Source organism: Hylaeus anthracinus, unplaced genomic scaffold, assembly GCF_026225885.1.
Source record: "Hylaeus anthracinus isolate JK02 unplaced genomic scaffold, UHH_iyHylAnth1.0_haploid 11997, whole genome shotgun sequence".
Classification (NCBI taxonomy): domain Eukaryota; kingdom Metazoa; phylum Arthropoda; class Insecta; order Hymenoptera; family Colletidae; genus Hylaeus; species Hylaeus anthracinus.
The window spans coordinates 2,672,564-2,698,971 of record NW_026534344.1 but is presented as its reverse complement, the minus strand read 5'-3'; the positions used below and the strand labels follow the sequence as shown (position 1 = coordinate 2,698,971).

At 51.0% G+C, this 26,408-nt stretch overlaps 2 protein-coding genes across 2 annotated transcripts in view; both read left to right on the top strand.

Annotated features, from left to right (window-relative positions):
* LOC128889442 (cytochrome c oxidase subunit 7A1, mitochondrial) overlaps nt 1-26,408 on the top strand; it is a 345,364-nt gene that overhangs the window by 193,541 nt on the left and 125,415 nt on the right. The window lies entirely within an intron of this gene.
* Nucleotides 7,962-26,408, top strand: part of LOC128889560 (protein dachsous) — a 60,418-nt gene continuing 41,971 nt past the window's right edge. The window contains exons 1-3 of the mRNA XM_054147282.1: nt 7,962-7,973; nt 11,065-11,245; nt 16,513-16,989. Coding sequence (XP_054003257.1) covers nt 7,962-7,973; nt 11,065-11,245; nt 16,513-16,989 — 670 coding nt within the window. The remainder of the gene's footprint in view (nt 7,974-11,064; nt 11,246-16,512; nt 16,990-26,408) is intronic.

Sequence of the window (26,408 nt, the reverse complement as noted above, 5' to 3'; positions counted from 1 at the left end):
CTACTTTGTTCGCAGATACAACGATCTCGTGCGAACTAATTTAACGATTGCAGTAAAAATTCGAAACCTGGTATCGCGAGTCAACGCGATATGTTGCTAAACTGCGTGCACTACCTCGCGAACGAGTACATACTCGCACGATCTGCGAAAAAATATATGAACGCGCGACGACTGGCCGACCGTAATAAATTCGTCTCGCTATATTGGGTGCCAAGTCGTCGCGTAGCCGGTCAGAGGAAGCGAAGGGAAACGCGATTGCGGCGGATCGCGGAGAGATTTTTCACTCCAGGGTAAAGAATCATGGAGGGGGGGGGGGAGGGTCGCGGAGAGGAGAGAGAAAAGGCCTGGGTTATTCAGAGACGCGATTATTAATCGGTACGATCGATTAAATCGCAATGGGATACGGCCGATTGCGTGCGCAGGATCAATAATATCGCGGACGAACGTACAAGGCGCAAGGGGGATCCTTTAATGCGAGGATAGGTGTATCGATTATTGCGATCTCGTTTATCCGGCTGTTCTTTTGCTGGCCACGGCTGCGCCCGATCGGCTCACGGCCTTCCACGATCGCGGATTGCCCGAGACGGTCGCCTGCGCAATTACTCCTGGGCTCCTTGGAAGTCCGAGCGGGCATCGATCATTCGGTATCACCTTTCCTTCCTTTTGCGGCTAGACACTCGATGGAATCCACCGACATCGGGGGACAATTAATACATTGTATAGTAATGTCGTCCGAAACGGGAATGGAAAAGACACGCGAGCCTCCAGGGGAAGATTGGGAATCGCTTGGCGCGTCGCGGTTCGTAAATCGAGCCTAGGGAACGATGTTTCTTCTTTTTTTTTTGTGATAATGTTGATCGGGACGATGATATTCAGAACTATCTAGAATCCTAGTATCTCCCTCGGGGTTAATGGAACGGACACGCGCCAGTGGCCGTCGCGAAAGGTGCGCTGGAAAAATTGTGGAAACGGTATCGTTATCGTTGCCGATCGAGAGAGGAATGGCAGGCTGAAGGGGAGGAAAGGGTCGCACGAGTAGCGGGTGTCGCTCGACCGGTTCGTAGATCGTATTCTATTGAGACAAACCACGCGAAGCGACGACGGCCCGATCGGAAAGAGGGTAGGGAGGAAGGAAGAGGAGGCCTAGCGAGAGAAGGACTATAGGAGGCACGCCACGAACACCGGACAGCTATCTTAATCGACGACCTTTCTCTTAACCCGCCGATGGTTGCGCGGCACGCTCGGGCCGACAGTTGCTTTTCCACGAGTCGCTTCTCGAAGGCCCCGTCGCGGACCCTGAAGGGAGAACAAGCGAACGGCTGGAAGAGGAAGAAACAAGAGACAGAACGGAGGAACGCGGAATCCGAGGACGGGAATCGGGCAACGGGGCAACCGGTCGCCGCGGCGCAAGGGGGGACGCGCGAGGGGGCACCAGGTACGCGTGGGCGGTTGCCGAATAATAATAAACTGGTCTTTCGAGCCCGCGAGCTCCTCTCGCTCTTCTTTGTCTCCCGAGTATTTATATTCTCCGCGCTCTTCTTTTTTTTTTTTTTTTTTTTTTACTTCTCCTTAGGGCAGAGATGTGGCGCGAGTTTCAAGACTCTCGTAAAAGTCTGAGTTATTCGGAGGGCTTTCGTCGATAAGTTCGCTCGCCGTGAAACGTTTTATCGAATCGTCCGTCTACTTTGCGTTCCTCCGTGCTCGGAATTGAAACGTCAATCGACGCCGTTCGGTTAGGAAAATTCACGTTCAAAAATGTTCGTTGATCTTTCTTTCCTTGAATTCCTCAAGAATGCACCGAAACTTGAAACAACACTCGAACACCTGCCGTTTCTATAATTGCTTGGAAACATCGCGGATAACCATCCTCTCTCCATCTTCATTCGTTTTTTCTGCACTCGGTCAGTTACCGGTATTTTTCCCGTAAATGAAATACCTAGTTCTTGCCCGCTGAGCCATAGCGACGATAAACGTTTCGCGCCTTGACCAAGGTCGCGATGCAATCCCGTAACGCGGGAGGCTCCAATTACCGTGGCTCTGTACGCCAGTTTTGACTCTGGTTAATACGCGTAAAAACGTCCTACGTTCGCGGCAAGTACGTACGCAACGCGGCGTCGTGCAACGAGCCGCGCGTTTAAACTGCAGATTTAACTGTCGACATCCGCCCACGGCTCGTATATACCGGCCGATTGTAAAGGCAGATTACTAACGAGCTCTTCTGCACCCTAGTATCCTTCGCGCATGGTTATGAGAGCAGGTAGGAACGATACAAAGGAAGAAACAAGAGGTACCGGTGAGTAGCGGGGAAGTGCCACGCGCTGTAATGTAGCGTTCCCTGCGACGATGCGAAAAGGTAATGGCCCCTTCGCTGCCGATTGAAAGGGAAATCGTAACGAGCCCTGGCTGGAAAGACGATAGCCTATCCCGCGCGAGACGCTCGAAGAAACTCCTCCTCGAGGATGAGAGTTGCGAATGTGCAACTGGTGGCCGAAGGGTGCCATCGAAGATGCCGAGAATCTCATCGATTCGACGTTTTCGGATATTTCAAGAGCGATTTTAGATTTTATTTCTGCTTTCTGATATCTTTAACCAGAGAACTTGTTGGAACTGGTTTCGTTGCAGCTCTAATTTCGCTCATTTTCATACGACGAATGCACTGTTTCCCAGAATAGTCTTAACGGGACATTGCATAGCCAGATGTCGCGACGTTTGATCGGAAATAAACGAAAGATCCTGTTCCCGTGTTCGTGGTTTCGTGAGGGCGGGGTTCTCCTCGCGGCGGGTCGCCTCGTGCACGATGTATCCGAATTTCTGTGAACGATCCTGGTCGGTGACAACGAGACAAACGGCCGCTATTAGCCGAATGCCGAATTTGCGAAAAATAAACCCCGATCCCGCGGTGACCCTCCCCGCGTGGCCGGTTGAGTTCGCGCGGGGATATAGGGGAGGCGATAACGAATGGCGGGACATACGTCGCGGTGATAGCTTGACAAATACATATTAAACTATTTTAATGAGAAGTGGCCGCCATATCTCATCGCAATTACCGGCCACCGACCCGCCAGCGCACCGTTCGACTCGCCTCTCGGCTTGCTGCTCCGCGGCAAAAACACGCACCCCGAGAGCAAAGGTTAAGAGGAGGTCCCATACAGCTTCTTCTTCCATGGGAGAGGGGGGGAGAGGACACGTCGCCGAGTCTATCGACTTTTTGTTTCGCCAATGTACGCTCAAGGTGCTAATAAGCTGCTCTGTAACGGAGGAGGGGTCGCTTTAACCTCCAAACGCGCGACATCGATCAACTGTTGCGTAGATTTTGCGCGGTTTACAACTATTCGTTAGTCTGACTACTACGAAAAATGTCGAGTGTTAAACGGCCCTTCTTATCGATGGTATCGATCCAGTTTCTGGTCGTCCATTGCGACCAGGCTGAAGGATGTGCCAAGTGGAGTCCTGGAGGCCTCCGGAACGGTTCTAAAACGTCCGCGACAAGAAGATAATCGAGCTCGGTGTTCGAGGAGGTAGCAGAGCTCGTCTCACGGCGCAGTTACAGCCAGTATACACGACGTACGGTACTAAATGTCGTGAGCGGTACCGAGGCCGGTACGACGCTTTACATACGAGCTCGCAACAGCGCCGCGGCAAAAGTGACCGCGCAGGAAAGCCAGAGGAGAGAGAGGAAGTCCCGCACAATGCTACCAACCCGACGAACTCTATAGAGCTGTCACTCACTGTTGCCTGGAGAGTCGGTTGCGAGAGACAACTCGTCCTTCTCTCTTCTTCTCTCTCCCGAGCTTGCAACCTTCGCGTTTCCCGTCTCCTCTACGTCCTTCGCCCACCCTCCGGCGCGATGGCTTTCCTCTCCCTCTGGTCGCGTCTTCCTGGATTCTGCCACGCGAAGAAGCACAACGGGTTCATCGACGTTGATTTTCTATGGAGTTGGATAAGGAATATCGGAACGTCACGGATATCACGCGGCTTGTACGAGCTGTCGATGATCGCGCGGCAACGAGCGTCCGCGATCATCGCGCGGGCGCCTCGCGAATTCAGCCGTCGCTTATTCCAAAAGAGGAAAGCCGTCGACGTGGAGCGACGATGCCTGGGAATGAACCTGCTATCGACTATTCGCGCGAGAATTTGGTCGAGGCTGGAAAAGACATGGTAGAGATCGTAGTCGACCTGCCATCTTGATAGATGCCAGGCCTTGTACTGTTTCTGTAATACAGCATTAGATACCGCAGCTTCCAAGACGAGCCTTGACTCTATCCCGCGATGGAGTCGCCCGCTGACGTAAGCAGACCTCATCGGCGGAATCCCACAACGGCCTTCCGCCATCCTCCACTCGATTACCATTTCGTTTCTTTCGCAATGACCACTCTACGCTGCGATGCAATTACCGCGAGATTCTAAGCGTTCTATTATCGAGCCTACGTCCAGCTAAACCGGAGCGGGGAACGCATAAAACCGCGAATTCCAAGCGGAGGCACGCAACGCTCAGTCGGAATGGTTATTGTGCCCCCGTTGGAAAAAAATCGCCACTTCGATTAGTCCGCGGCAGCGCTCTATTTGGCGATACAGAAACCAAGTTCGCCACTTCGCTTCTTCCGCTCCTTCTTTCTCCTCGTTCTCATTTTCTCACACGCGCGCGGGTTCCCTTCCTTTTATTTTCGCGGCACGCGATTTTTCACCGTCTATTTGCGGCGTACGTGCTCACGCAGCCACGCACACGCTCTCGAGAGGCAGCAGAGGAACGAAGAGGCAGTCGTCGCGGTCGAAGAAGGACGCCGGACGTCGGGATGAACGAGAAAGACGCCAGCAGTCCGAGACCGCGGAGGTCGAGAGCGCGAGGCGGGAGGGAGGGTTGGGGCGGCAAACACGCGCATATTTATTTATGCAAACGGAATACGCATCCAGCTAATTGTGCGGTCGCACACCCGCGGTGAGTCACGTGACGGCTACCCAGCCGTCGTTTCTGCATGTCAATTCGCGTGACAAAGGGTCGTGGCGCGTAGCCGGCTGGCGTCCACCCACGAAACTTCCGGTTCGTCCTCGAGCTCTCCCTCCTCTCTAGGTAGATAGCCAGGGCTCGCGTGCGCGCGGGACACTGGCATCGCGTGGTCGCGCAATTAGGCGCTCTTACGTGCAAACGACAGGAATTTTAAACGCGACTACAACCGATAAAAACGCCCTACGTAACGAGCGAACGAGTGTTTCCTGGAATCGCCGGGATGCACTCTCCTGTGCGATACAGGGACGGGGAGGGGGGAGGGGGACTTGAGGACTCCTCGTAACTTTTCTGGCTACGTACTGTTGTATTTGTTTCGTCGATTATAATTGCGTCGGACCTGCAGCGTCGCGTAGCGCCGTCCTTCCTCGTCCTTGCTTCCTGCCACCACCCTCCTGGACACGGGTGAGCGGTATTCGAGGGTTTTTCTCCGTTGCTCGGGTCCTAACCCCCCGTCGTCCCGGTGCTTTCCGTTGGTCGTGCGTGCGACCACGCGGGCCGCCGGTTTTTGCCAGCTCGAGCTCGACAGATAGAGCTGTTCCTCGAGCAAGCCGAGAAGCCATCCTCGGTATTCCCGGCTCGCCGGCTCTCTGATGGACTGACAGTCGTCCACCGATGCCACAAGTATTCGTCCGCGATCCGTTAGCTGTTCCTTTCTATCCGCGCGTTCTTCGCAATCTCGAGGAGCTCGAGGACTGCGACTTAGGCCAGAACTAGAGGAAGTCTTTTCGTATCGAAAGGCCACGCGCTATTCTACGGATTCGTCGCGAGCACAGTTAGAGAAGCACGCGCTAATCTGGAGGACTGATAAAAAAAATAGAAATATTGTTATATATTCTCACTGTTCTACCGAGCATACCTTGATGGTTGGTTCGAATAGATACCGCTGACCGCGGGAAATTGCGATCTTTCCCGTTATCGAGATAGATCGCGACCCGGAGAACGAGATTTGCATCGGAACGCGCGGCTGGAATTTCATCGATACGCGGCTAATAACGAGTGAGCGGTAAATGGGTAATCAAAACGATGGTTACCATAAGCGTTAATTAATCGAAAGAAATGAATACCATGTTCTAAGTCGCAGCCTCAGTCGTAACATTTTTGTATAAGTTCTTCCTTCTGAAACTTTTATTTCAGTTCGATCAGTTTAGTAACAATCACGATACGACACGTTACGATCCACGATAGTAACAATATTAATAACAATATTGCCAGGTAACAATATTGCCATCGCTAATGAGGCGCGTGCACCGAAAACGAAATAAATTTCGCGCCGCGGGACGCTCCAGCATTTTGGTGAGACGCAAAGCGCGTGCTTAGGGACTATCGCGCTCCAGTTCGTTTCGGTTTTATGGATCGCCGTGGTGGATTATACGACCGCTCAAAGGAAGATACTACTGCCTTTGGGGATGATTTAATAACCCAACGATGTGAAGGATAATCGTATGAAATATCGTTGTATCGCGGCGCGGTGTGTACGCACGGCGAAGATGCCTGGTGCGCGGCATCGTTGACCTCAGGGAATGCGAGGCCTTTCGGTAAGCCTAACGCGCGGGAATTTCATACAATATTAACGAATATTTTTTCCTTATGAAGGGAATACTAAAAGGCGGGGCTATTAACTCGTTGAATCGCTCGCATTAATCAAGCCGCGAGCTCGTCGCGAACCTTCTCTCCGTCAATGCTCGATCGAGAACCACCTATTAACCATTGTACGATTGCACTCCACTCGCGGCGACATTCTAACCTGGGAGAACATTTTTTAATCTACTTTAAATAAAGAAACTACGCCGCAAAATTGCCTCGAAGTCGTTAATCATGTTGATAATACTCTCAGAGGGCAAAGGGTTAAATGGATTCAAACGAAGAAATGAACGCTGTTATGATCGGCCGTGCAGCGCTATGGAAATTGGAAGCAGAAGATGAACTACAACGCACGATCGCGAGCGTTGCAAACCGGTCTGGCAATTACGCACGAGATCGACACCTGTGAATCTAATTATTCAATAATAAGTGCCTGTAGGATATAAATCCAATTGAGAAATGACGTGGTCTGATACGAGCATGCGTTTAAATGCTTATTTTAAACGTTCCGACCTCGTTCTGTTACCTCTTTCGTAACTATTTCTCTTCGGATGCATCGGGGAGAAAGTAGGTTTGAAACTCTTGCTTTTTAATCAATTATATTCGTTATAAACTATTGATTTCTAAATTTCTTGTTCAGATTTGGAATCGACACCCCCGAAAACTCCTGTATACCAAGTTATCATCATTGTTAGATACTCTTAAACAATCGTTCTTTTATACAGTTTAAATTGAGGTAAACATGGAAGAAAAATCTGCTATTTTCTTTGACCCTAATATTTGATGATTCCATCTTTACCGCGATTTCGCGACGACGCGAGCAAATGCGAGAGACCAGCCCGCCCGTTACAGGTACAAATTGTCCAGCTACTAAAGTTATCGCCGTAAATCGCGGATGACTCTGCGAACCGCATCTGGTATGTCGTGTTTTATGTGCCTCGCTGGCGATGACGATACACCTCGACGCCGACCGTTCATGCGATAGATGGCCTCGCGATTGACCATTCTCTTCGACGGGTCGCGCTCGAGCGCGTGGCTGTAATTGCCCTCGACCTCTGGTCGCGTTTCCCTCGTGTATCGTTTAAAAGCACACCTATAGAACGAGTTTAAAAAAAGAGAGGAATAATCAACTGGGTCAAATAGGATTTAAAACGATAAATGGTATTCGGCGAAGACTTTATTCTTTTTTTATGCTAAACGCGACAAAGCGTCAGGCTTCGCGCGATTTGCATTCAGAAGCTCTGCACTTTTCTGCTCGTGAATCCGGAAAGGGGAAACTCATTGGAAATTCGATAGAAACCCTCTCCCGTTTATCGGAGCTGCCTTTGTGCCAGGAACGTTTTTTTCGAAGACAAGAGAGCTCGATTCCCCCGCAATGGGCGCGAAGGTATTTCGTTCGTGTGCGTTTGTATTCGAGGAGTGTATTCAGCTCGCACGTTGCACGGCCTTTCCGAAGAGACCCGCGGAGGATTGTATTCCGTATACACCCCGATTGAAATCGATATTCCCCGCAAGGTCGACGCGAAACAAAACCAGCGGGAACAATGCATCGCGTGGTATACATTCGCTCTGGCAGCGGAATAACAGGTAAAACTGCTCGCGATTTAATACAGCCTCTCGTGAACCTGCCGCGAGCGTACGTTCCTCCCATCTCCGGTCTCTCCTGCTTCGTTTCCGCTCGAGAGACCTGCAGAATTAACGGGAAACGCGACTGAAATCCGTGGAACGAATCGGACACAACACATCTCACCTTTTTAGATAGAAGATACTTAGTATCCTAAAGTCACGCGTCGCTAATAAATGTCCTATTTCCAAGTTGTCGACTTATTCTCTTAAGTAGCCGATCGAAACACCTCGAAGAACTAAACGAAGCGAGCGTAACGCCTTTAAAGTCATCGAGGATGTCGCGAAAGGAAACGTTGAATGCGCAAGAGCGACAAACGGAACGATCCCGGCGACAAAAGACGTCGCCAAGACCAGGGGATTATCTGATAACCGTCCGGATATACGAGACGCGAGAATGCAATTTAAGGATGCAAATCTAAATTGGAAAATTATGCAGATGCGTCGCGGGGACTGGAGGGGTGTAGCAGCGCACGTGAAACTGGCACAGAGCGTAAACACTAACGAATGAGAATTAATCTGTCGATAGAAAGTGAAACTATCGTCGCGCTCCATCATGAGTTATTGGATTAGCCTGGAAAATTGTGAACAGCGTGTTTGTAACAGGATACCAAGCCCACGGTTAACCGTATCACGCGTCGAGTTTAATAATTCAGCGAACAGGCAACGATAGTATCGTATGCGAAACGTAAACTGGTTGTCCATGGAATAGGCGACGCGAAGGTGAGATTAAACGATGGCTAATGCGAATGATTAACGAAGACGCGTCAGCGGCAGGTAGTAGCCGGGGATCGAGAACTGTCTATGGGGTTACCCTTCGACGATCATTCATTAACGCCGTCGGTCGGACGAGAACGTAGCGGCGATGTTCGATTAGAAACCAAATAAATAAAACAGCAGCACGAGCATGGTTGAAATGTAATCAGCGTTAAATATTTTCATTCTGGTATTGGATCGTTAGGTAGGAATCAGTGAACCATCAATTAGGTGGATTGATTCAAAGAAAATAGAATATGCATCGTGCAAGAGGAGCAACATTGACATAATAGTAGAAGGGAAGCATCATTTGTTATCGTGAGATATTTACATGGCTTACGTTCCATGTATCGCGACCATAACCATAACTATCTATCGAGCATTCCACTTCGAATCACAATGATCACGAAAACTCCGGCCATCTAATTCTAGCACCCATCGAAGAAATCGTTCCACGCGCGTTGGAATCGACGGGAACGAGAAATCGCTCGTCGGTAGCGATCGATGATCGATCGCTTCGTTACGTGGTCGGTGGATTCGGTCGCTGCCAACCGCGTCCCAGACTCTGAAACGGAGACGGTGACGGGGAACCCCGACGAGAAGCCAGCCGCGCGATTAAGCGCTGAAAGTTACGAGAATCGCGATGTAACTTATTCATGGCTTTTCCTCGGCGAACAAGCATTCGAGCATACCATCCACAGGGCGAGATAGAGAGAAAAAGAGAGAGAGAGAGGTCCCAATCGAGCGAAGGCGAAGAAAGACAAAAAGGAGGCAACGGAGGCTGCAGCCGAAGCGAGCGAGACAGTAGATAATAAAGCAGGAGTCCGCGAAGAATGATTTACTGGCAGCCGGTCGAATAACTTTCCCGCCAACACTGTTGCCACCTTGAAGAGGCATTGCGTGGTATCTGCGGCTCGCCGGGCTCGCCCTAGTCTCCCGACGAACAGCGCGGGGACGAGAAAAAGGTTAAAGACTCTCGAGAAAAAAACGTACACGCCGTGGCGCAGAAGGAAAGAAATTTGTTGATCCCCCTCGAACCGGCCGTGGAATTCGCTATTCCTTTCCGTGGAGTAATTTGAAAAATTCAAAAGAAGCGAGAGAAAAAGCGGAGCGGCAGGTTTCGCTCTTGTTCGACCGATCCGCGCTAATGAATGATCGTCCAACGGTAATCCCATCGACAGTTTTCGATCCCTGCTACCTGCCGATCACGCACCGTTGGCCGGAGATCACCATCTTCAGGTTCGAGACAAATACTTTAATTTCTATACAAATATTTCATACGTGCATGCAACACCAAGCTGCAAAGATTCAAGTCCAACTTTCAAAGAATCAGCCCTTAACCTTTTGCTGTCCAAATTTTCTGTCGTGTCTCACTCGACATAGGACAGCAAAGGGTTAAACAAGTAGAGACTGGAGCTGCAACCCCATCCCATTCATCGCGCAACAGTGTCGTGCGGCCGAGATTGCTCAGACACGGTAGAAGTAGATTCGTCCAGCCTTGTCATCAGACACGTTCATCACGCTAGGCGGAGAGCATCGATCAGAGGATCCATCAACAATGCAGTTACTTTCTCGCTTGGTTCTCTCCAGAAAGCAAGGGATCGTCCGCGTCAAGGCACCCGAAAAATATGCCCGCGCATTTTGGCGAGGCTACAAAAGTTGCAGCGTGTAATCCATCGAGGATAAGAGGTGGCGATCCGTCGTCGCATAAATAACAAGTGCTGGGAGCACGGAGGCGTCCATCACCGCCCCCACGTCCGTCGTTATAACGTCCTAAAATCCACTCGGGGGGAGGTGGAGCAAACGAGCCACTCGCAAATTAGTCACCGTGGTCCAGCATTACGAGCCTCGGACCACCTCCCTGACGATCTTCGGGTATCCCGTTTCAGGAAGGTTGAACGAAATTAAACAAATCGCTCCGCTGGCTGAGGACTCCTCTGGGCCCTAGATGGGCGCCAGCGGTCGACTCCTCACTCGTGAATCTTTCGTTGTTAATCGATACCCTCGAGTCCGTCGACGTCCCTGTTTATTCAACTCGCCGCGACACCCTGCAATTACTTAACGGGCCGCAATTAATTTGGAAATCTCGACCGTTTCAGGTGCAAGCGACCGACCCCGATTGCGGCGTGAACGCAATGGTGAATTACACGCTGGCCGCAGGGAGAGTGGAGACGGAACAGCTGATGGTCCGCAGCGACACTGGGGAAATTTGCATCAGGACACCCTTGGACAGAGAAACGGCGCCCTACCTGGAGATCCCTGTCATCGCCACCGACAGAGGTATGTATTCATTCGGCATTTCTCGCTTGTATTGTTAAATCACGAGACAAAAATTAAGTCTGAAAATATAGAGTCTCATAGTTAGGAAATTGATCAGGTGGGAGCAATCGATTCCATTTACCTGTGTCGATTGTTCGACGTATTCTCGGTCTCTCTCCTTCGTTGACCGTAGGCCCGTAATACCTTCAGTGAATTCCATTGTTTTTCTTCGCGTTAATCCCCGTCGCGACAGTTTCTTGCCGGAGAACAGGCATTTAAGCGCGTGAATTTCCAAGAATTCTCGGACCTTTGAAATTCCTGCTCCAGCAACGATTCACTTTGATCGGTAGACGACGACTGAAATCCTCATCGAGCAAGATCGAAGCAAATTGTCTTTCCAAGGTTTATCAACGTAAACGTAACATTTCGCACGGTGTGAAAAGAAGTGGATCGTTGAACTCTCCGCGTACGTCCTAACTTTTGCACGATACGTCGATCGATTAGCGTTGGCGTACCGTAACGAATCTTCCGTGACCAAAATAGGAGCCCGTAAAGAAGCGAGCGTGCGAACAATGCTTTTCCTCGGTCTTATCTCTCTCGTAGAGGAGAGGTGAGAGACGCAGAAACGAGAACGAAGAAGAAACTCACGGCTTGGCGCGACACACACGGTGGAAACGTGGCACCAGGGAAGAAAAAGAAGCCGGCCGCGGGAGCCGCGTCGGTGGAACGAGGGAAGAGCCTAGCCTATCGCCGTGCCAGGATCTAGTAGCCCTATAATGGGGTGTATGATTTATGTCGCCGGTGTACGCGGTGTGTGCCCATTTTCAACAGCCTCCGTCCAGGCTGCCTTTACCCGAGAGGACAATGACTGAAGTCCATTGATCCGCTGGGAAGGTCGACATTCTGCAACAGGTGGCAGCTTCCTTATCGTTGCGATCGAACAACGATCCCCGCGGCATTCTACATCTAGTTCACGCTAAAAACATTGATTTTTCTATGTTACGTATGAATCACTTTGTGGTTATATTACAATTGTCGATACTAGGACAGTTCCCGAGTAAACAGACCAGTGTACTGAATGTCAACTTGTTAGATCAGTCCCCTTAAATCAGAGGATAAAGTAGAGACACTCGCGGAAGCGGAAGACCCCGGTATTAATAGGGTAATTAGACCGCGGAGATGAAATAGGAGGAAAAGGAAGAGAACGAGGCATAGACCATGTGAGAACGAATGGAGGAGAGGACGAAAGGATAACAGCAAAGGAAAGGTCTATTGTTGGCCGCATGCCGTTTTGCAAACAGCAGAACTACGGTCCATAATTGTCGCTCGTTATCGATACGATTGTTCGGTGTGCTACCAGGCTCGCCGACACCATCGGCACAATAGTACCGCTCGGATATGACGGGAGTGCACCACGCGAGCCAACTTCGCGTGATTTATACCACCTGCTGACGACTCGGAACCACCCGGCTAACCCGAACGAACGATCCACGGATCCCCAGTCTCTCGAGATGCGCGTTTACTAACCAAATCAGCATTGCGTGACTTTGGTAGCAGGGCCTGTACCTCGATAAAATTTGCTTCGACACCGTTTACTCTCAGGAACCTCTTGGGACTATGATAAAATTAGAGAGTCTTTTACTTCGAATCACTAAAAGCAAGAGTGTCGGTGCTGCGAGTCTTACGGAATTAGAGTTCTTCAGTGTCGAGGCTTACTGATAGAATACTCGCCCAGCCATGTAACTGTTTCTACAATTTAAAATCGTAATTTGTAATAGCTGAAACTTGAAGAAAACGCGAAAAAAAAAGAATGATTCTCTAAGTGGCTAGAGTAGAAGATCCCCTTAGGCCTAGGCGGAGAACGTACTCGTCGATAAGCATCTATCGGAGGGAGCAGCGGATAACCTAAACGCGCCGCTCTATCGCGCTAATGGTGTCGGATAACGGCAGAGCCACGTCGATAATTATTACCTGCTGATGGCCCCGCTTTGAATCGAGTCGGAGATCCGCGAACGGCTGGACGATACGCGGGTAGACTTCCTTGAGCACGGTCGCTACGTTCAAACGTAGGAGCGACCGGATGAACCGGTGCTAGACTCTGGGCGCCGGCACCTGGGGGATCGCTGGATAACGCGGTAAATAATAAACTTTGAATTCCCTTCGCTAACTGCAACTCGAAGAGCAACTCACGTATCAAAATCGATGCCAAAATGACAAATTATCGGAACTTTCTTAACTCGACGTGGTTTAATTAAAGCGTTTATAAAAGTCTTTACACGCAATTATATCCATTCTTCTCAATATTATTTTGTCTTGCATAACTCTCATATCTACTGGTTCTACTATAGCTCGGGTACCTCGGGATCGCTAAACCCGTACTGTAACTACAAACATAGCTACAGCCCCTGAGGGTAACACGGGACCTTCGTGTGTTTTCGTAGAAACATCTTTAAAGTCTTGTGTTTAAATATACCAAAAATATTTTATTTCGACTGAAAGTGGAAAGTCTCGGGTCTTTTTCGGAGAATCCCGTTAGACAGGATAAAAATCATGACGTCACTTCAAATTTGGGTTCCGTGCACCGCGGTAATGTTGACGAAACCGAGATCAGGCTCGATGGTATCATCTTTCTGGAAATTACGCATTACGTGGCGTACATGCGAAACATTTCCGCGCATCTTGATGCACGTCCTACGACCAACGTGCAGAAATACAAAGAAAGGCGCGGCCCGGAGTTGCGGCAACTTCCTGAAAGCCACGGGACGACACTGGCGGTGACTTTATTGACACCGTAGTCATAAATCTTTCAGACTTAACTCCCACCGGAGGATCATTGTCCGCCGTGGTTTTTTCTGTGTTAGCGTTTCTTTTCTGGCCTTGCGCGTGCTCGTGGCTTGTCAGCTCGAAAGATTTAAAAACTCGACGGGATTTTATCGCGTCGGATCGTTAGCTAACGCGCAACCGAATCGCGATGTCAATTGTAGAACTCCTACGCTGAAAGTGACCTTGTTTCTATAGAGGATGATTCGAGGAATTTGCATTTCTTGGGAGAAATGATGCGTTTGTTCAACGATCTGCGGACCTAACAGGCTATAATTCGAGTCGCACCAATTGCGGATCAAGTAAGACCTGTGGTCCGGCCTGCACCCTACCTTGTACCTTCCTTCGGCCGATTATTAACTCACGAATGATCTTTCGTTCTCCCTGCGATGCACACTGGGGGTAAAACGCGGCCACGGTTCGTTATTCGTTCCGACGGGGATCGAAAAGAATGGGAGAAAGTCGGCTGATAATTCGTTCGCGGCGTTAAAGTATCGCCCCGATCCGTGAACGAGTGATATACGGTCGGACGGGAAGTAATAACGCTCCCCACGATCGGTATCCGTAAATCACGTTATTCGTCGGGGCCTAATCGCGCGCGCGCTGGCTCGCTCGCGCGATTCCTCTTCCTTTCGTCGAACGCGGACGGAGCGCCTGGGGATTAATTAATCGACGCTGACGATAACGCCAGGGCTCCTGGTTTGGCCGGGCTGATTTAGGCGAATCCCTACGCAAGTGTTAATATTAAAGACAGTATGTAAAACGGGTAATCCGATGTTTAAACGGTTTACACCCGTAACTCATAGTAATATATGGACTCGACCGCGCCGGTGCTCGGACCGCGACGAGATTTATAGGCACGAGTGTCATTGGAGTCATGCGTCAAGGGCCAGCCCCACCTTCCCTCCGTTCCCTGCAGTCTCCCCTCGTTTCTTGGCTCGCCCGTTCCCTCTTCCTCCAACGCCGAGGACCGAAAAGAACGACGAACCCTTCGGCCGTCTCTCGTCGTGGCATCTTCTCGTACGACTTCGAGGTATCGAAATGCCGATCTTCTGGGGCCCCTGCGATACTCGACCACGCGAATTCTCTTCGAAGAAATGCACCCCTAATTTCTCTATCGAGCCGCTCCTCTCCACGGCCTGGTCCTGCTCTTTCCCCCCCCCCCCAACCCCTCTTGCCGCCTCTACACGGGCCTGAAAACGATCCACCGACATTCCACGCGCATCCGGCCCCCGAAGATCGATCAAATTAACGATCGAATAAAACCGAACATCCGAGACCAGGATATCGTTGCGTCGTCGAACGATGCCGCTTCCTGGACGCCGCGCGAGGGTCAACGACACCGCGACGCGCATCCCGATAGCCAGCGTCTCCCGGCGGAGCGACCCCTTTTAATTTCACGCGGTCGATCGTCGGACGAGTCCTTTTCGAGTGTTCGCGCGGCGAAGGATACGGTGCCTGCGGAAGATTTATGCGGACAGTGGTTGCCCAGCGGTGCTCAATCGATCCTCGCGACGGTTCAACCAGAATTTATTAGGGCGCGCCTATTAGATTGCACTGGAAACGATTTTAGATCGGTGATGAATGGATCCACTATAAATCGGTCGTTTTCTGAGAGATCAGAAAAAGAAGTAAATATCACCGCATCCAAGCGCTGGCACGAAGAAGAATCTCGCCTCGGCAAAGGCTTGACCGTACAGTCTAACCAGACGCGACTCGCGAGGGGGTCTTTTTTCGCCGCGCGGCGCACGCGTATTGATCGATCGATTCGTGCGTGAAATTGCAGTCGAAAACCGTGGCGAGGAGAGAAAAGAAGAGCGGCGTTGACTCCTCGGGACGGTTGCGAGAGCCCAGGCGACCGTTTTGCTATGGAGAGATTCCTCTCGCTTGAAATATTACCGCGAGCGCATTACCCTGCACCGGGGGTGTAAGAACTCTACCGTCGACACACGCGCGCCAGAGAAAAAGAGAGAAACGAAGATAGCACGCGCTCTCGTACGAGAGAAGAAGCCAGCAGAGGCAGAAAGCGAAAGAGAAAAACGGAAGGTATGAACTTTGGTTGCGCAAGCAAGACGGAGAGAGGTTGAACGGAGGTAAGAGTCTGATTGGCTCCGAAAAAAGGCAACGGCACGGGGCGGTTGGTGATTTATGTCGACCGGCTCCGAGAGTCCTCCGACATTATTTGGCTCGATAAGAGGATTTCGCGGGAGAATGAAATAAACATAATCGCACGGGTTCGCACTCCTAGCCCCCGCGCCGAACGCTCCGAGAGTTCTACATACAGTGCTTCCCAACTCTCGATCCCTGGAGTTCCTCGTTCTTACCATTCGCTAGCCTGTAAACTCGTTAAAGTCAAAGAATAACAATGGAATTCACCGATAACGAATTTAATTTTCAAGCAAATCAAACGTCAACTACGTTATTTAATTCCTTCCACCGAATCTAATCGGTCACACCCCTTCCCGCAGGTGGACTGTCCACCGTGGCCATAGTGAGGGTCCAAGTGACGGACGTGAACGACAATCGCCCAGTCTTCGAGCCTCGAAAGTACAACGTCACCCTGAAGAACGACAGTTCGATACAGGGACCGATCCTGAGGCTGGTGGCCACGGACTTGGACGCTGGGATGTTCGGCCAAGTCGCCTATCGAATCACGAATGGCAACGAGGCGGGAATTTTCCACATCGATCACAACACCGGCGAGCTGCAAGTGGCCAGGCCCGGTTTGTTGTCTCGAACTCATCTGCATCAGCTGAACGTGACAGCGACGGACGTCCCTGGTCTCAAGAGCCTCATGGACGCCGAAGTGAGGATCACCATATCGTCACCTGGCCACAGGATCGCTAGCTGCGAAAGACCACGGTACACCCTTACGGTTAAGGAAACTGTCTCTCCGAATAGTTACGTTGGAGAGGTGAAGGACGCGGCTGGACCTTCGTTATCAGGTAAGATTTTGTTATAATATCGCGTTGTATTTATAGAATATTCTGGATACAGCTTCTTCTCTCTATTATAATATGGAAATGTAGAGTAGAGGAAGAGGAAAGTTCGATGGAGTAGAAATAATCCTTGGGTCACCGTGGAAATTGGGTGGACTGTCTTCGTGGCAGGACTTCCCGCGTGCCAGGATCGTTCGTCTCGGTGCGACCGTCGGACGCTGGTCGACCGAATGCATCGAAAACGTATTCCACGCGCGGCGTTACCGCGTTAGCATAGTCACGTCACGAGAAAACGGCAGACGACGTAGCTGAACGCCCACGTGTTGGTATACGTGCAAGTACGTCGAGGGGCCACGGTCCTCGCGATCGTATACGAAGAGACAGAGCCCGGGTATCCTGTATCCCTCTTTCTTCTGTCGACGGGGGGAACCGACGGCATGTAAATCATACGAGGGAGTCTATTGTGCGCGATGGCGGCGAAGGAACGCGGTATCCGTTTCGACGGGGACCGCGGGCCTCTGAACCTTTTGAGAAAATCGCCAAGTCGAGGAGTGGAATCCGTTATCCGTATTGCTACTTGGAGATTACGGTGGTTAGAAGCGATTGTATTTAACCGTCGCGAGACCGTGATCCTCGATCGCTGGTAACTTCGTTTCTGGCGTGATATTGGATTTATAATAACTTTGATAACGTAGCTTATATAGCAAAAAGGTGTTGAACTCGAAGGGTTTCGCGGAGAGCTAGAAAATGAGGTGTCGGGTGAAACAGGTGGGCCGCAGTCGGGTCGAGGAAACGGAATTCTGAGAAACGACGAAAGGGACGAGGAGACGACACGAAGGAGGGTAAGGTCGCGGACGGGTGGGTTGGCCGACGCGGACGCAATCCACGGAGGGTTGGGAGAGCGGGAGAGGTACGTATCCGTGTTTCCACACTGGTGGTACATCCGATGCAAGATACGGCGCGTCACGACCTGCGCTCACCGCGCCATATACCCGATGCACCGTGTAAAGTGTCTCGTGGCGTATCGACCGGCACGGTGCGCTACGTTATAGGCTCGAGAATGGTGGATAGTTTACACGGTGGTGCCTTACTGGTGGTCGTATTGTTCGGTCCGCCATGGCCCGCATATGCAGCCTGTTGCATATCAATGCGCGAACCTCGAGTGTGTTCTCCTCCTTCGTCGGGGGCGACGTCTCGCCTCTCCCTTTCGCTCCCATTCCTTCTCCCTCGGTCGTTCCTCCAGAACGGATCTCTTCTTTCGCCAAGTCCTCGTCCTCCTGGTGCTCGATCGTCCTGCGTTCCCGTTCCCCTCCCTCTCCGTTCGCACGCGATCGCAGAGAGAAGCCTCTCGAGAGAGGAAACGTAGGCCGCGATATCGCCGGGGTTAAAAAGCATCCTGACCCGTGGCAGACGCACAGGAGAGGTCGTTGTCGCGAAGTGTCTCCCTCGAGAGTTCTTCGCCCATCCCGCATCGGGGCTCTCGAATTCCACGCGCTTGCGATCGCAGATAAATCGTAATTACCACTGGCGTTCGCGCGAGAGAGTCGTGAGAGATTATGTTAACACCCGTGGGGCTTTCATAGGTTTCTCACGCGGACAGTCCAACGCTTGGGGGGGGGGGGGGCCGATGGTTAAAGATGCGTTTGCGTAAGTTGGCTCTAGTTTCGAATCCTAGTTTCGAGTTAGTTTCGATGTTCCAGGGCTTCGAGCCATACTATGAATATATTCGTATCGCGGCGCATCGTCCCTCAAACAGAAGTGGACCGATCGACTCGATATTTGTAGCGCGTGTTAAGTGCGCGCGGTCTTGAGCGTGTAATTCTGATTCCCCGGGATCTTAGGACGCCGTCGTGGCAACTCGAGGATCGAGAAAACGTGGGAGCGGCCGCTCGTTCCGCGGATAAGATAAGACCAGAGTCGTCTCTAGTCGACGCGATCGCGACACCGTCGATGATTCCCCTCCGCCGGGTACCATAAACGCAGCCGTAAAACGAAGCGCGTTCCTCACTTTGTCGCCAGGTTTTATGGAGGGATCGCGAGGCTACGGAGCCCTTGCCCGCCCAATAAGGCGTTCGTCTACGTTGCTTTTTAACGGCCCTCCCTTTTTTTCGACGATTCGCGCGCCCCATGTAACGATCGCCCGTTGTTTTTTCGTATTTCCAAGAGGAGAAACGTCCAGCAGGCTTTATCGGAACAGGTGCTCGTAAAGCGGCGTTAACGTCTTCCGGCGCTGGTTCGCCATCCCGCGATCTGATAACGACGAAGTCGATGGTCCGTGATAAATACGATATTAATGAATTCGGCGTTAACGCCGCGACGCGAGCCATCGTTGGGAAATAATTATGCAAATGTTCCCGCACCGGCGAAAATTTCGATACGGCTTGGGTTCCGCGCGCGAGAGGAATCGACGGTGAAGCGCTGGAGCGCGTCATCCATGGACGGAGCGTCGTCTAGATAACAAATATGGGAGAAAGAATAAGAGATGGACGAAATATAACCCGATACGTTAAAGATAAATTGTAGGAGTCTAACCGAAAAATAAGGCACGGGGATTCGAAGCCACGATCCTCGGATCCACAGTCGATCGCTTTACATACGCGACCAATCCCGTACCCTACGTTTCGTATTCTTATTTGACTCCTTATTGTCGGGTATGGGAGGCGCGGACACTACAAAATACAGGGTGTCCCAAAACTCGGGGAGGTGCCGGAAATGGAGGGTAGCTGAGACGATTCTGAACAACAATTTCCTTTGCAAAAATGTCGGACGAGGCTTCGTTAAGAAGATATTAAGCGAAAACCCCGACCAATCAGAGCGCGCTAGGTCGATGCTTCGATGCACGTCGAGTCACTTGTTCGCGTGCAAGCGCGGCCGCCAGCGCGTAGCTTACGCTACCGCGGCCGCTCCAACGGTCTACGCGCGCTCTGATTGGTCGGGGTTTTCGCTTAATATCTCCTTAACGAAGCCTCATCCGACATTTTTGCAAAGGAAATTGTTGTTCAGAATCGTCTCAGCTACCCCCCATTTCCGGCTCCTCCCCGAGTTTTGGGACATCCTGTATATTTGGAAGGGTATCTTCACGGTGTTTTGAAATAGTTCTTAGAGGCTAACGAGGGGGAAGCTTCCCAAGCTTAGGAGTCCATGGGTTGGGCTACTAAAAACTCCTTATGTTTCTGCACCTATCCGTACTCGATGATCGCAATCGTGAATTTCATTTTGTTCCAACACTGATCCGCATTCGTGGCTTGTTACTCGAGCGGAATTCTGCTTTGACGTCACGCGCATCGAAACGAGTGTCGTGATATAGCGGCGAGAAGCCGCTGGAGAGGATATCGGAGGGCGCGCGCTCTCCGGCAAAACGAATCGCACCTGTGCCGACGATCGAGCCGCTTCGGCTCGTCCGACTTTAATCTGATAATCTGATTGGCTGCCGTGTGTCAAATATTGTGGGCCCGAGTGCCAGGCCCCCGATCTTCTGTGCGAACAGGTTCCCGCGCGGACGCGTGGCCGATTGGAGGGAGCCGCGCACCGAAATCGCTGGATCGATCGGATCGGTACCGAAACGAACGACTTTCGGCTCGAAACTCGAGCTTTGCGTTACAAGCGTAAGCCCCTATCACCGTCCGGATGACATCCAGAATCGAGTCGTGGGCTTCCTTTCGGAAGCCCGTCGTCGAACCTCCATCGCTCGAATTTATTCCACAGCTCCGAACAGAAGTTATTGCGTTTTATTTTTAGCTTGTTCAACGACATTATTCGGCACTGTAGAAACCAAGAATAGAATATTAGTAAGAGAAACATTGGTCCGCTCTACGATTCAGCCTCGATCCTTAACCTATAATGCACCTCAGCTGTACAACGAAGATAGGATGCATGCGAAAGAAGAAGACGAAAACGTAATAAAACTGGGAACAAGAAAGAATGAACCACCCAACTGAATGACGAACGGAAGTGTACGCAACAACAATTAAGGCAATGAAGCCATTTCCTGGATGGGATGTTTCAAAAGGCCGCGAATGCTCGGTCTTTCCAATAGCATTCTAGAAAATGTGAAAGAATAAACCAACTTAACCGCGTCTACAAAAGAAGTGTGCGCAACAACGATTACGGCAATGAAGCCACTTCCTGGGCACGAGGTATCAAGTGGCCTTGTATGCCTCGGTCTTGGACGCAGCAGGCCTCGTTCGTCTCGATTCGAGAAAGACCAACACTCGTAGAAAGCTTAATCCCAGTACGGTTTGCTCACGATCCTCTGGAATCCGGAATTCCCCTCGAAGAGTGAATTACGTAACCCAGGCGATAAGATAGTCGGCCAGTCAGTGAACCCTGGCTTAATCCGTTGATCGCAAGCGCTGGTAGCAAGACCTGAATCGTAGTCGCGATTGTGGTCCTTTTAAACATTCCGTGGAAGTCGAATTGTATGGATAATAAGAAGAATGCGGCGCGAGAGGGGCCAGTGTGTCTGACATGTGACGGTCTGAAACTACTACGAGACCCGCTAGAGACTCTTCTGGAATTAGTTTGATATACAATTCTTTTTTTCTCTCAAATATTGCGATAGTTTACCGAACCATACTTTCAAGTGGTAATTATCAAACCCATCAAAAGATGGAAGGAATACCATAGTCGACAATTAGGAAATATATCTGAACTCGTGGGATTTTGTGTGCCCTGACGGATTCTCAGCCAGCGTGATCTCCCGATACTCCGCGATCGAGCGAGTTTGGTGGTTTTCGAGCCCTGGGATTCTTGTCGGTAGAATGCACCTCTCGAGTGGCGGTCGTTCAACGGAAGAGACGAGAGAGGGTTGGATCGCGAGAGACAAGAGAGCAGAGCGAGAAAAAGACGGAGGAAGAAAGAGAGGAGGATGAAGAAGAGGAGGAGGTGGGCCCCGTCGTCGTCGTCGTCGTCGTCGTCGAGGTCGCATAAATCGTCGCGAGTCGGATTCCGGGCAGCCGAACGCAAGCCGCCATTGTCCAGGACTTTTTGCCCCTCCCCCTCTCGCTTGCTCCACAGCGAGTGCTGGCTGCCGCGGAGCTGCACTCTTTGCATACGCTTTAAATATCACCGCTCTGCTCGGCTTTGAGGGCTCCCAGCACCACGTCTTTCCCTCTTCTGTGCTCCTTTTCGTTGGTACCGGCGGAACCACCGCGGAGGAACAGGGTGGTGGACGTCCAACGGAGCCCGAAACTGAGTATTCTTTCGTTTTCTGCTCCCTTTGTGCCAGCCTGGATGCGTCGACTTCCCGAGATCGCATCATTACGATCGAGATCGGCGGTAGCCTCCAACCGAGTGCCTTTGAATAACGAATTCCCGCGAGTGGACAACCCTCTGAGGTATTCTCGACAGTTTACTTATAGGATCTTTCATAGGTTGCATTCCTAGAGTCTTTATGGTCGTAATAGGCTCACTCGGCAATCTTATCGTTCGGACCTCAAGGATTTTATTGATCTGTACACGCCATCAGTGTCTCGCTGAAATCAGCGCGTCATCGTGGTGTAACAAGCGCGTTGACAGAGTTCTCGCATCAATAACGACCTCCTCGTCCACCCCACTCGACTTAATTGGTTCTCGACGATAGCCGATTTCTCTCAATATCCTCGATACAGCTTCGTCCAGTTAACGTTGAACCGTGTTCCGAGATAATTTGTAGGTCGAATAAAAATGGGCATTCAACTTGGGAAAACGATTTCGAGTTTTCGAAAACGACTGAAGGGGCGGAGTTAATCTTATCCGGTCGACACATCGTTAGTCTTTAACGAATTTAACGACGGTGCCATATAAAGATCAACGAGCCGTAGCGTCGCTTCGAACTGTCTATAAAGATACGCGAGGATATAATTCGTGGAACGATCTCGGTGTTACGACCTCGGATAAAAATCACGACCCCCTCCCCCGCGGAAGGGCGCGTTTCCCCATCGATGGGCAAATTTGAGAGCGAGAAACTGCTGAATTCATTACACGCCTCAGGGAAAATCTAGAACATCGAAGTAATTGGTATTCGAGAGCGAGAATCTCCAAGAATGCGTGTGGAGATCATAGGCCTCTTGGAGTTTATGTTTCAATGAAACAAAAATGGAAATCGCAAAAGACGATGTCTGAAACCATTTTGCAAACGTTGCTGCATTCGTAATCGTTCAATTAGTTCACTCTTCTGTACAGGCAGAATCTACAATTTACGTAAAAATATCGATGGTACTATATATTACTGCTAACTTTACGCTGTCCTTACGTCTTCCACGATTGCGAAAATCCTCGTGGTCGGACGCTTCGAAAAGGAGGGAATCCGCGAGGCGCAAGTGCGCGATAAAACGCGAAACGTCGCAGATAAAGCGTGGTCGGAATGGTCGTAGCTCGGAGCGAGGATGGTGCAAAAAGCAGAAGTTCTTTCCTACTCGAAGATGAAGTATTCCGCGTCGTGACGCGGTCGATTCGCTGACTCTCCTTCCTCGGCGTCCACAGGGTCGTTTCTTCTGTTCCTTTTCCAATCCTCGGACCTTCCCTTCCTCTTACCCTGCCACGAAGAGCGTGCGGCCTCTTGCGCGCATCGTGCTTTCGCCGGACTTGCAAATTTCGCGCCAGGCACCAGTTTCTTCGGGGCCCGAGCGCTGGCTGCCTCTGCATCCCGAGAAGAGCCAACGGACCCAACCTAAACCGAGCTGCGAGATCCGCGGGGAAAGATAGCGAGGAGTCTCTGCCACGGCAGGACGAATACTTCGCAGTCTGATTTGCGTAATTCCGTTCGTGGAATTTCGTGTCCCCTGCTGCGGTCTCTCTGCTCTCTGCTTGGCAGAAGATACGCCTAGTCGAACGGACGGCGATGGTGTTATAATAGTCCGATGCGTAGAATTTGAAGAGGATTCTTTTTAGAGGATGGAGTGGAAAAACGTAAATAAAATTAGGTGTAGTATCAAAATTTAGCTGTTGGCTCTGTAGAGTCCTCCCTCGATAAGTCCACGCTCTTGCCGAGAAGGGGGGCAACGTTATCGACGGCGCGCGTTAATTTGGCCACGATTGTAAATCACTCTCGACCCCTGTGCCACCGTTGCCCTCTACCGTTGGTCCCTCGACGCGTCGATTCGTTCCGTGGAATCATGAGAAAGTTCAGCCGCGTCCGTCCGCGCGTGAAATACTGCAACCACTTGACTGGTCCCAGCATAGAAATTTCCACAGTTCGTAAAGCGGCTACGGCGAAGACGGTTTAATAACTCACAGGTGTGGCGAGCTCATTGTTCATCCGCCGTTTAAGGCCCGACAGCCTCCGCCTCCCGGTAAACACGAAGTCGAAGCTCGTAAAATCCAGCGTCTTCTCCCTCATCGAGCATCAAAGACTCGTGACTTTTTCAAACGTTGCAATTTCATTCCGCTTTATCGCGCTGCGAAATTTCTCGCGAGCCTCTGCCCTCTGGGCTCCAATTGAAATAAATTTCCGTTATGCGGTATCGTTAACCGAGGTGTTCCTGGGTTGCATCGGTTGCTTTCGTGGCGATCCATCACGCGGAATGAGAGATATAAATCATTTTTGATGCAAGGTGGCACGCAGGGAAATCGCGTCTACTTTGTTTCAGGAGTTAAGTTTATGCTTTCCTCGTTACATTGAACATTGCAGCATACAGATGCGTCGATTTAGCTATAACAGTTCTCAAATGTGTCATATTGCCTGATTCTCACCTACTGTACACCTAAGACAACATACTCTGGCCAATAAGAATTCCTCGAGGCTTCGTACAATTCGGAGCCAATCAAGCAAAGAGCAATCGAGCTCTAGTGACTGAAGAGCAACGTGCTTTACACGACGGATCAAAAGCAAAGGACACTCAAACCCTCGATTGGCTCGAATGTCTCGACGAACGTCACGAATCACTTGAAGAACTCCACGGTCTCTGAAGTCTTAAAGAACTCGGACTAGGTCAAGACAACACGGTCTAGACACGCTTGAAAACTTGCAAGCCATGCGCTGCAAGGCCTCGTCGCTACTCTTGAGCAGGATTGAGCCTTGGTCAGGCCAGTGGTAGCCCGATGCTAGGCCCAAGCGTGCGTGCGAACATATAGATGAGCGGATAGGGCTGCGCTACGATCCGCGATGAGAGCGCGAGGGGGACAGAGGGCCCCCTTTCACCGCTAGGGTCTATGATGCGCCTTTCTCGACTCTCATCTCGCGCTTCGTTATCGCCGTTTACCATCTTACGGTCTAGAGAGCGGAGGGTCCTCTGTGCGCTCTCCGTGCATGCACGCGCTCCTCCATATATCTTTTTCTCGCTCTTCGTCCGATCCTTCGGCGATTCGATCCCCTTTCCCGCCCCCTCCGTCGCCTCCGTGGAATTTCGAAGGAGAAGAATTACTGGCGCGATGATCCTAGATCGTCGAAGACGGAAGAGGATATCGTCTACGTGAAGTCGGTTTACTACTACACGCGATACGATAGTCACGAGTACGCGTAGCTGTCAAATATTCTAATTAGGGACCCTTGCGAGCATTATTCGTTACAAAGTGATCGAAATTGTAGGTCAGATAGCTGTTTTGAAACACTGTGCGACCCTCCGAAACTCTACACTCCTGTTCAATCATCCGTTGTCTAAATACGAAATTCTTGTAGTACCTTTCTCCAGGCGGCGGCTGAATATTAGGATTCGCAGAAAGGATTCTGGGCCCGAGCTGGACCGCTCGAGCGATTAACTTCAGGCTCGAGTTCCACTGCGAGGAACCATATGGTCGATTCTTCTCTTCCCCCGTGGCTTCTCACACTTACTTTTTCCGCTCGTTTTATCCTGCTCCCCCGCTTGCACCGGATGAAGTTTCTGGACAGAGTTTAGTCAGCCCTTTCGGAACACAATTGCTGCTTAGATCGTAACATCGTTCTATTTCGAAATAATTACTTGGTCCACTTTGCATGCAACATCCAAGCGTAACGACGTTTCGCAAGCCACAGCTCCCTTAACAATCGCTGGAAGGCTACGCAGGTATTCGCCACGCATCTCGGAACGTATTTCGAGACAGAAACGGCAGCGGTCGCGGGCGCTAGACAACGGTAGCTAATGTCGAGCATCATTTTATTTTCGCTCGGTTGCAAGCTGTGCGCGCAACCTTATTGTCGCCGTCCATTGTCTTGTCGTTCTTGCCGCCCTCCGCTTCTAAGACTACCTCTTCTTGTCCCTGCCCGCCCCTTCCGCGCAACCGTCGGCCATGCCAGACCATTTAGCCGCATCTGTGCAGCGGGACGTTTTACGCATGTACGTGGCTCTATTCGTTTGTTTACCGGTCTCGATGCTTGCATTTCTTGCGCTATTGTGCGCCGACTACACGTTCGTTCCGCTCGTACTTGCCCGCTTGGCCAGCCGCGAGGATCCTCCGCTCGGTTGTGAGAACGCACGCTCGCTCCCGTGCAATTTGTACGTTTCGTATTTCAACCGATCGCGAAGACGTTC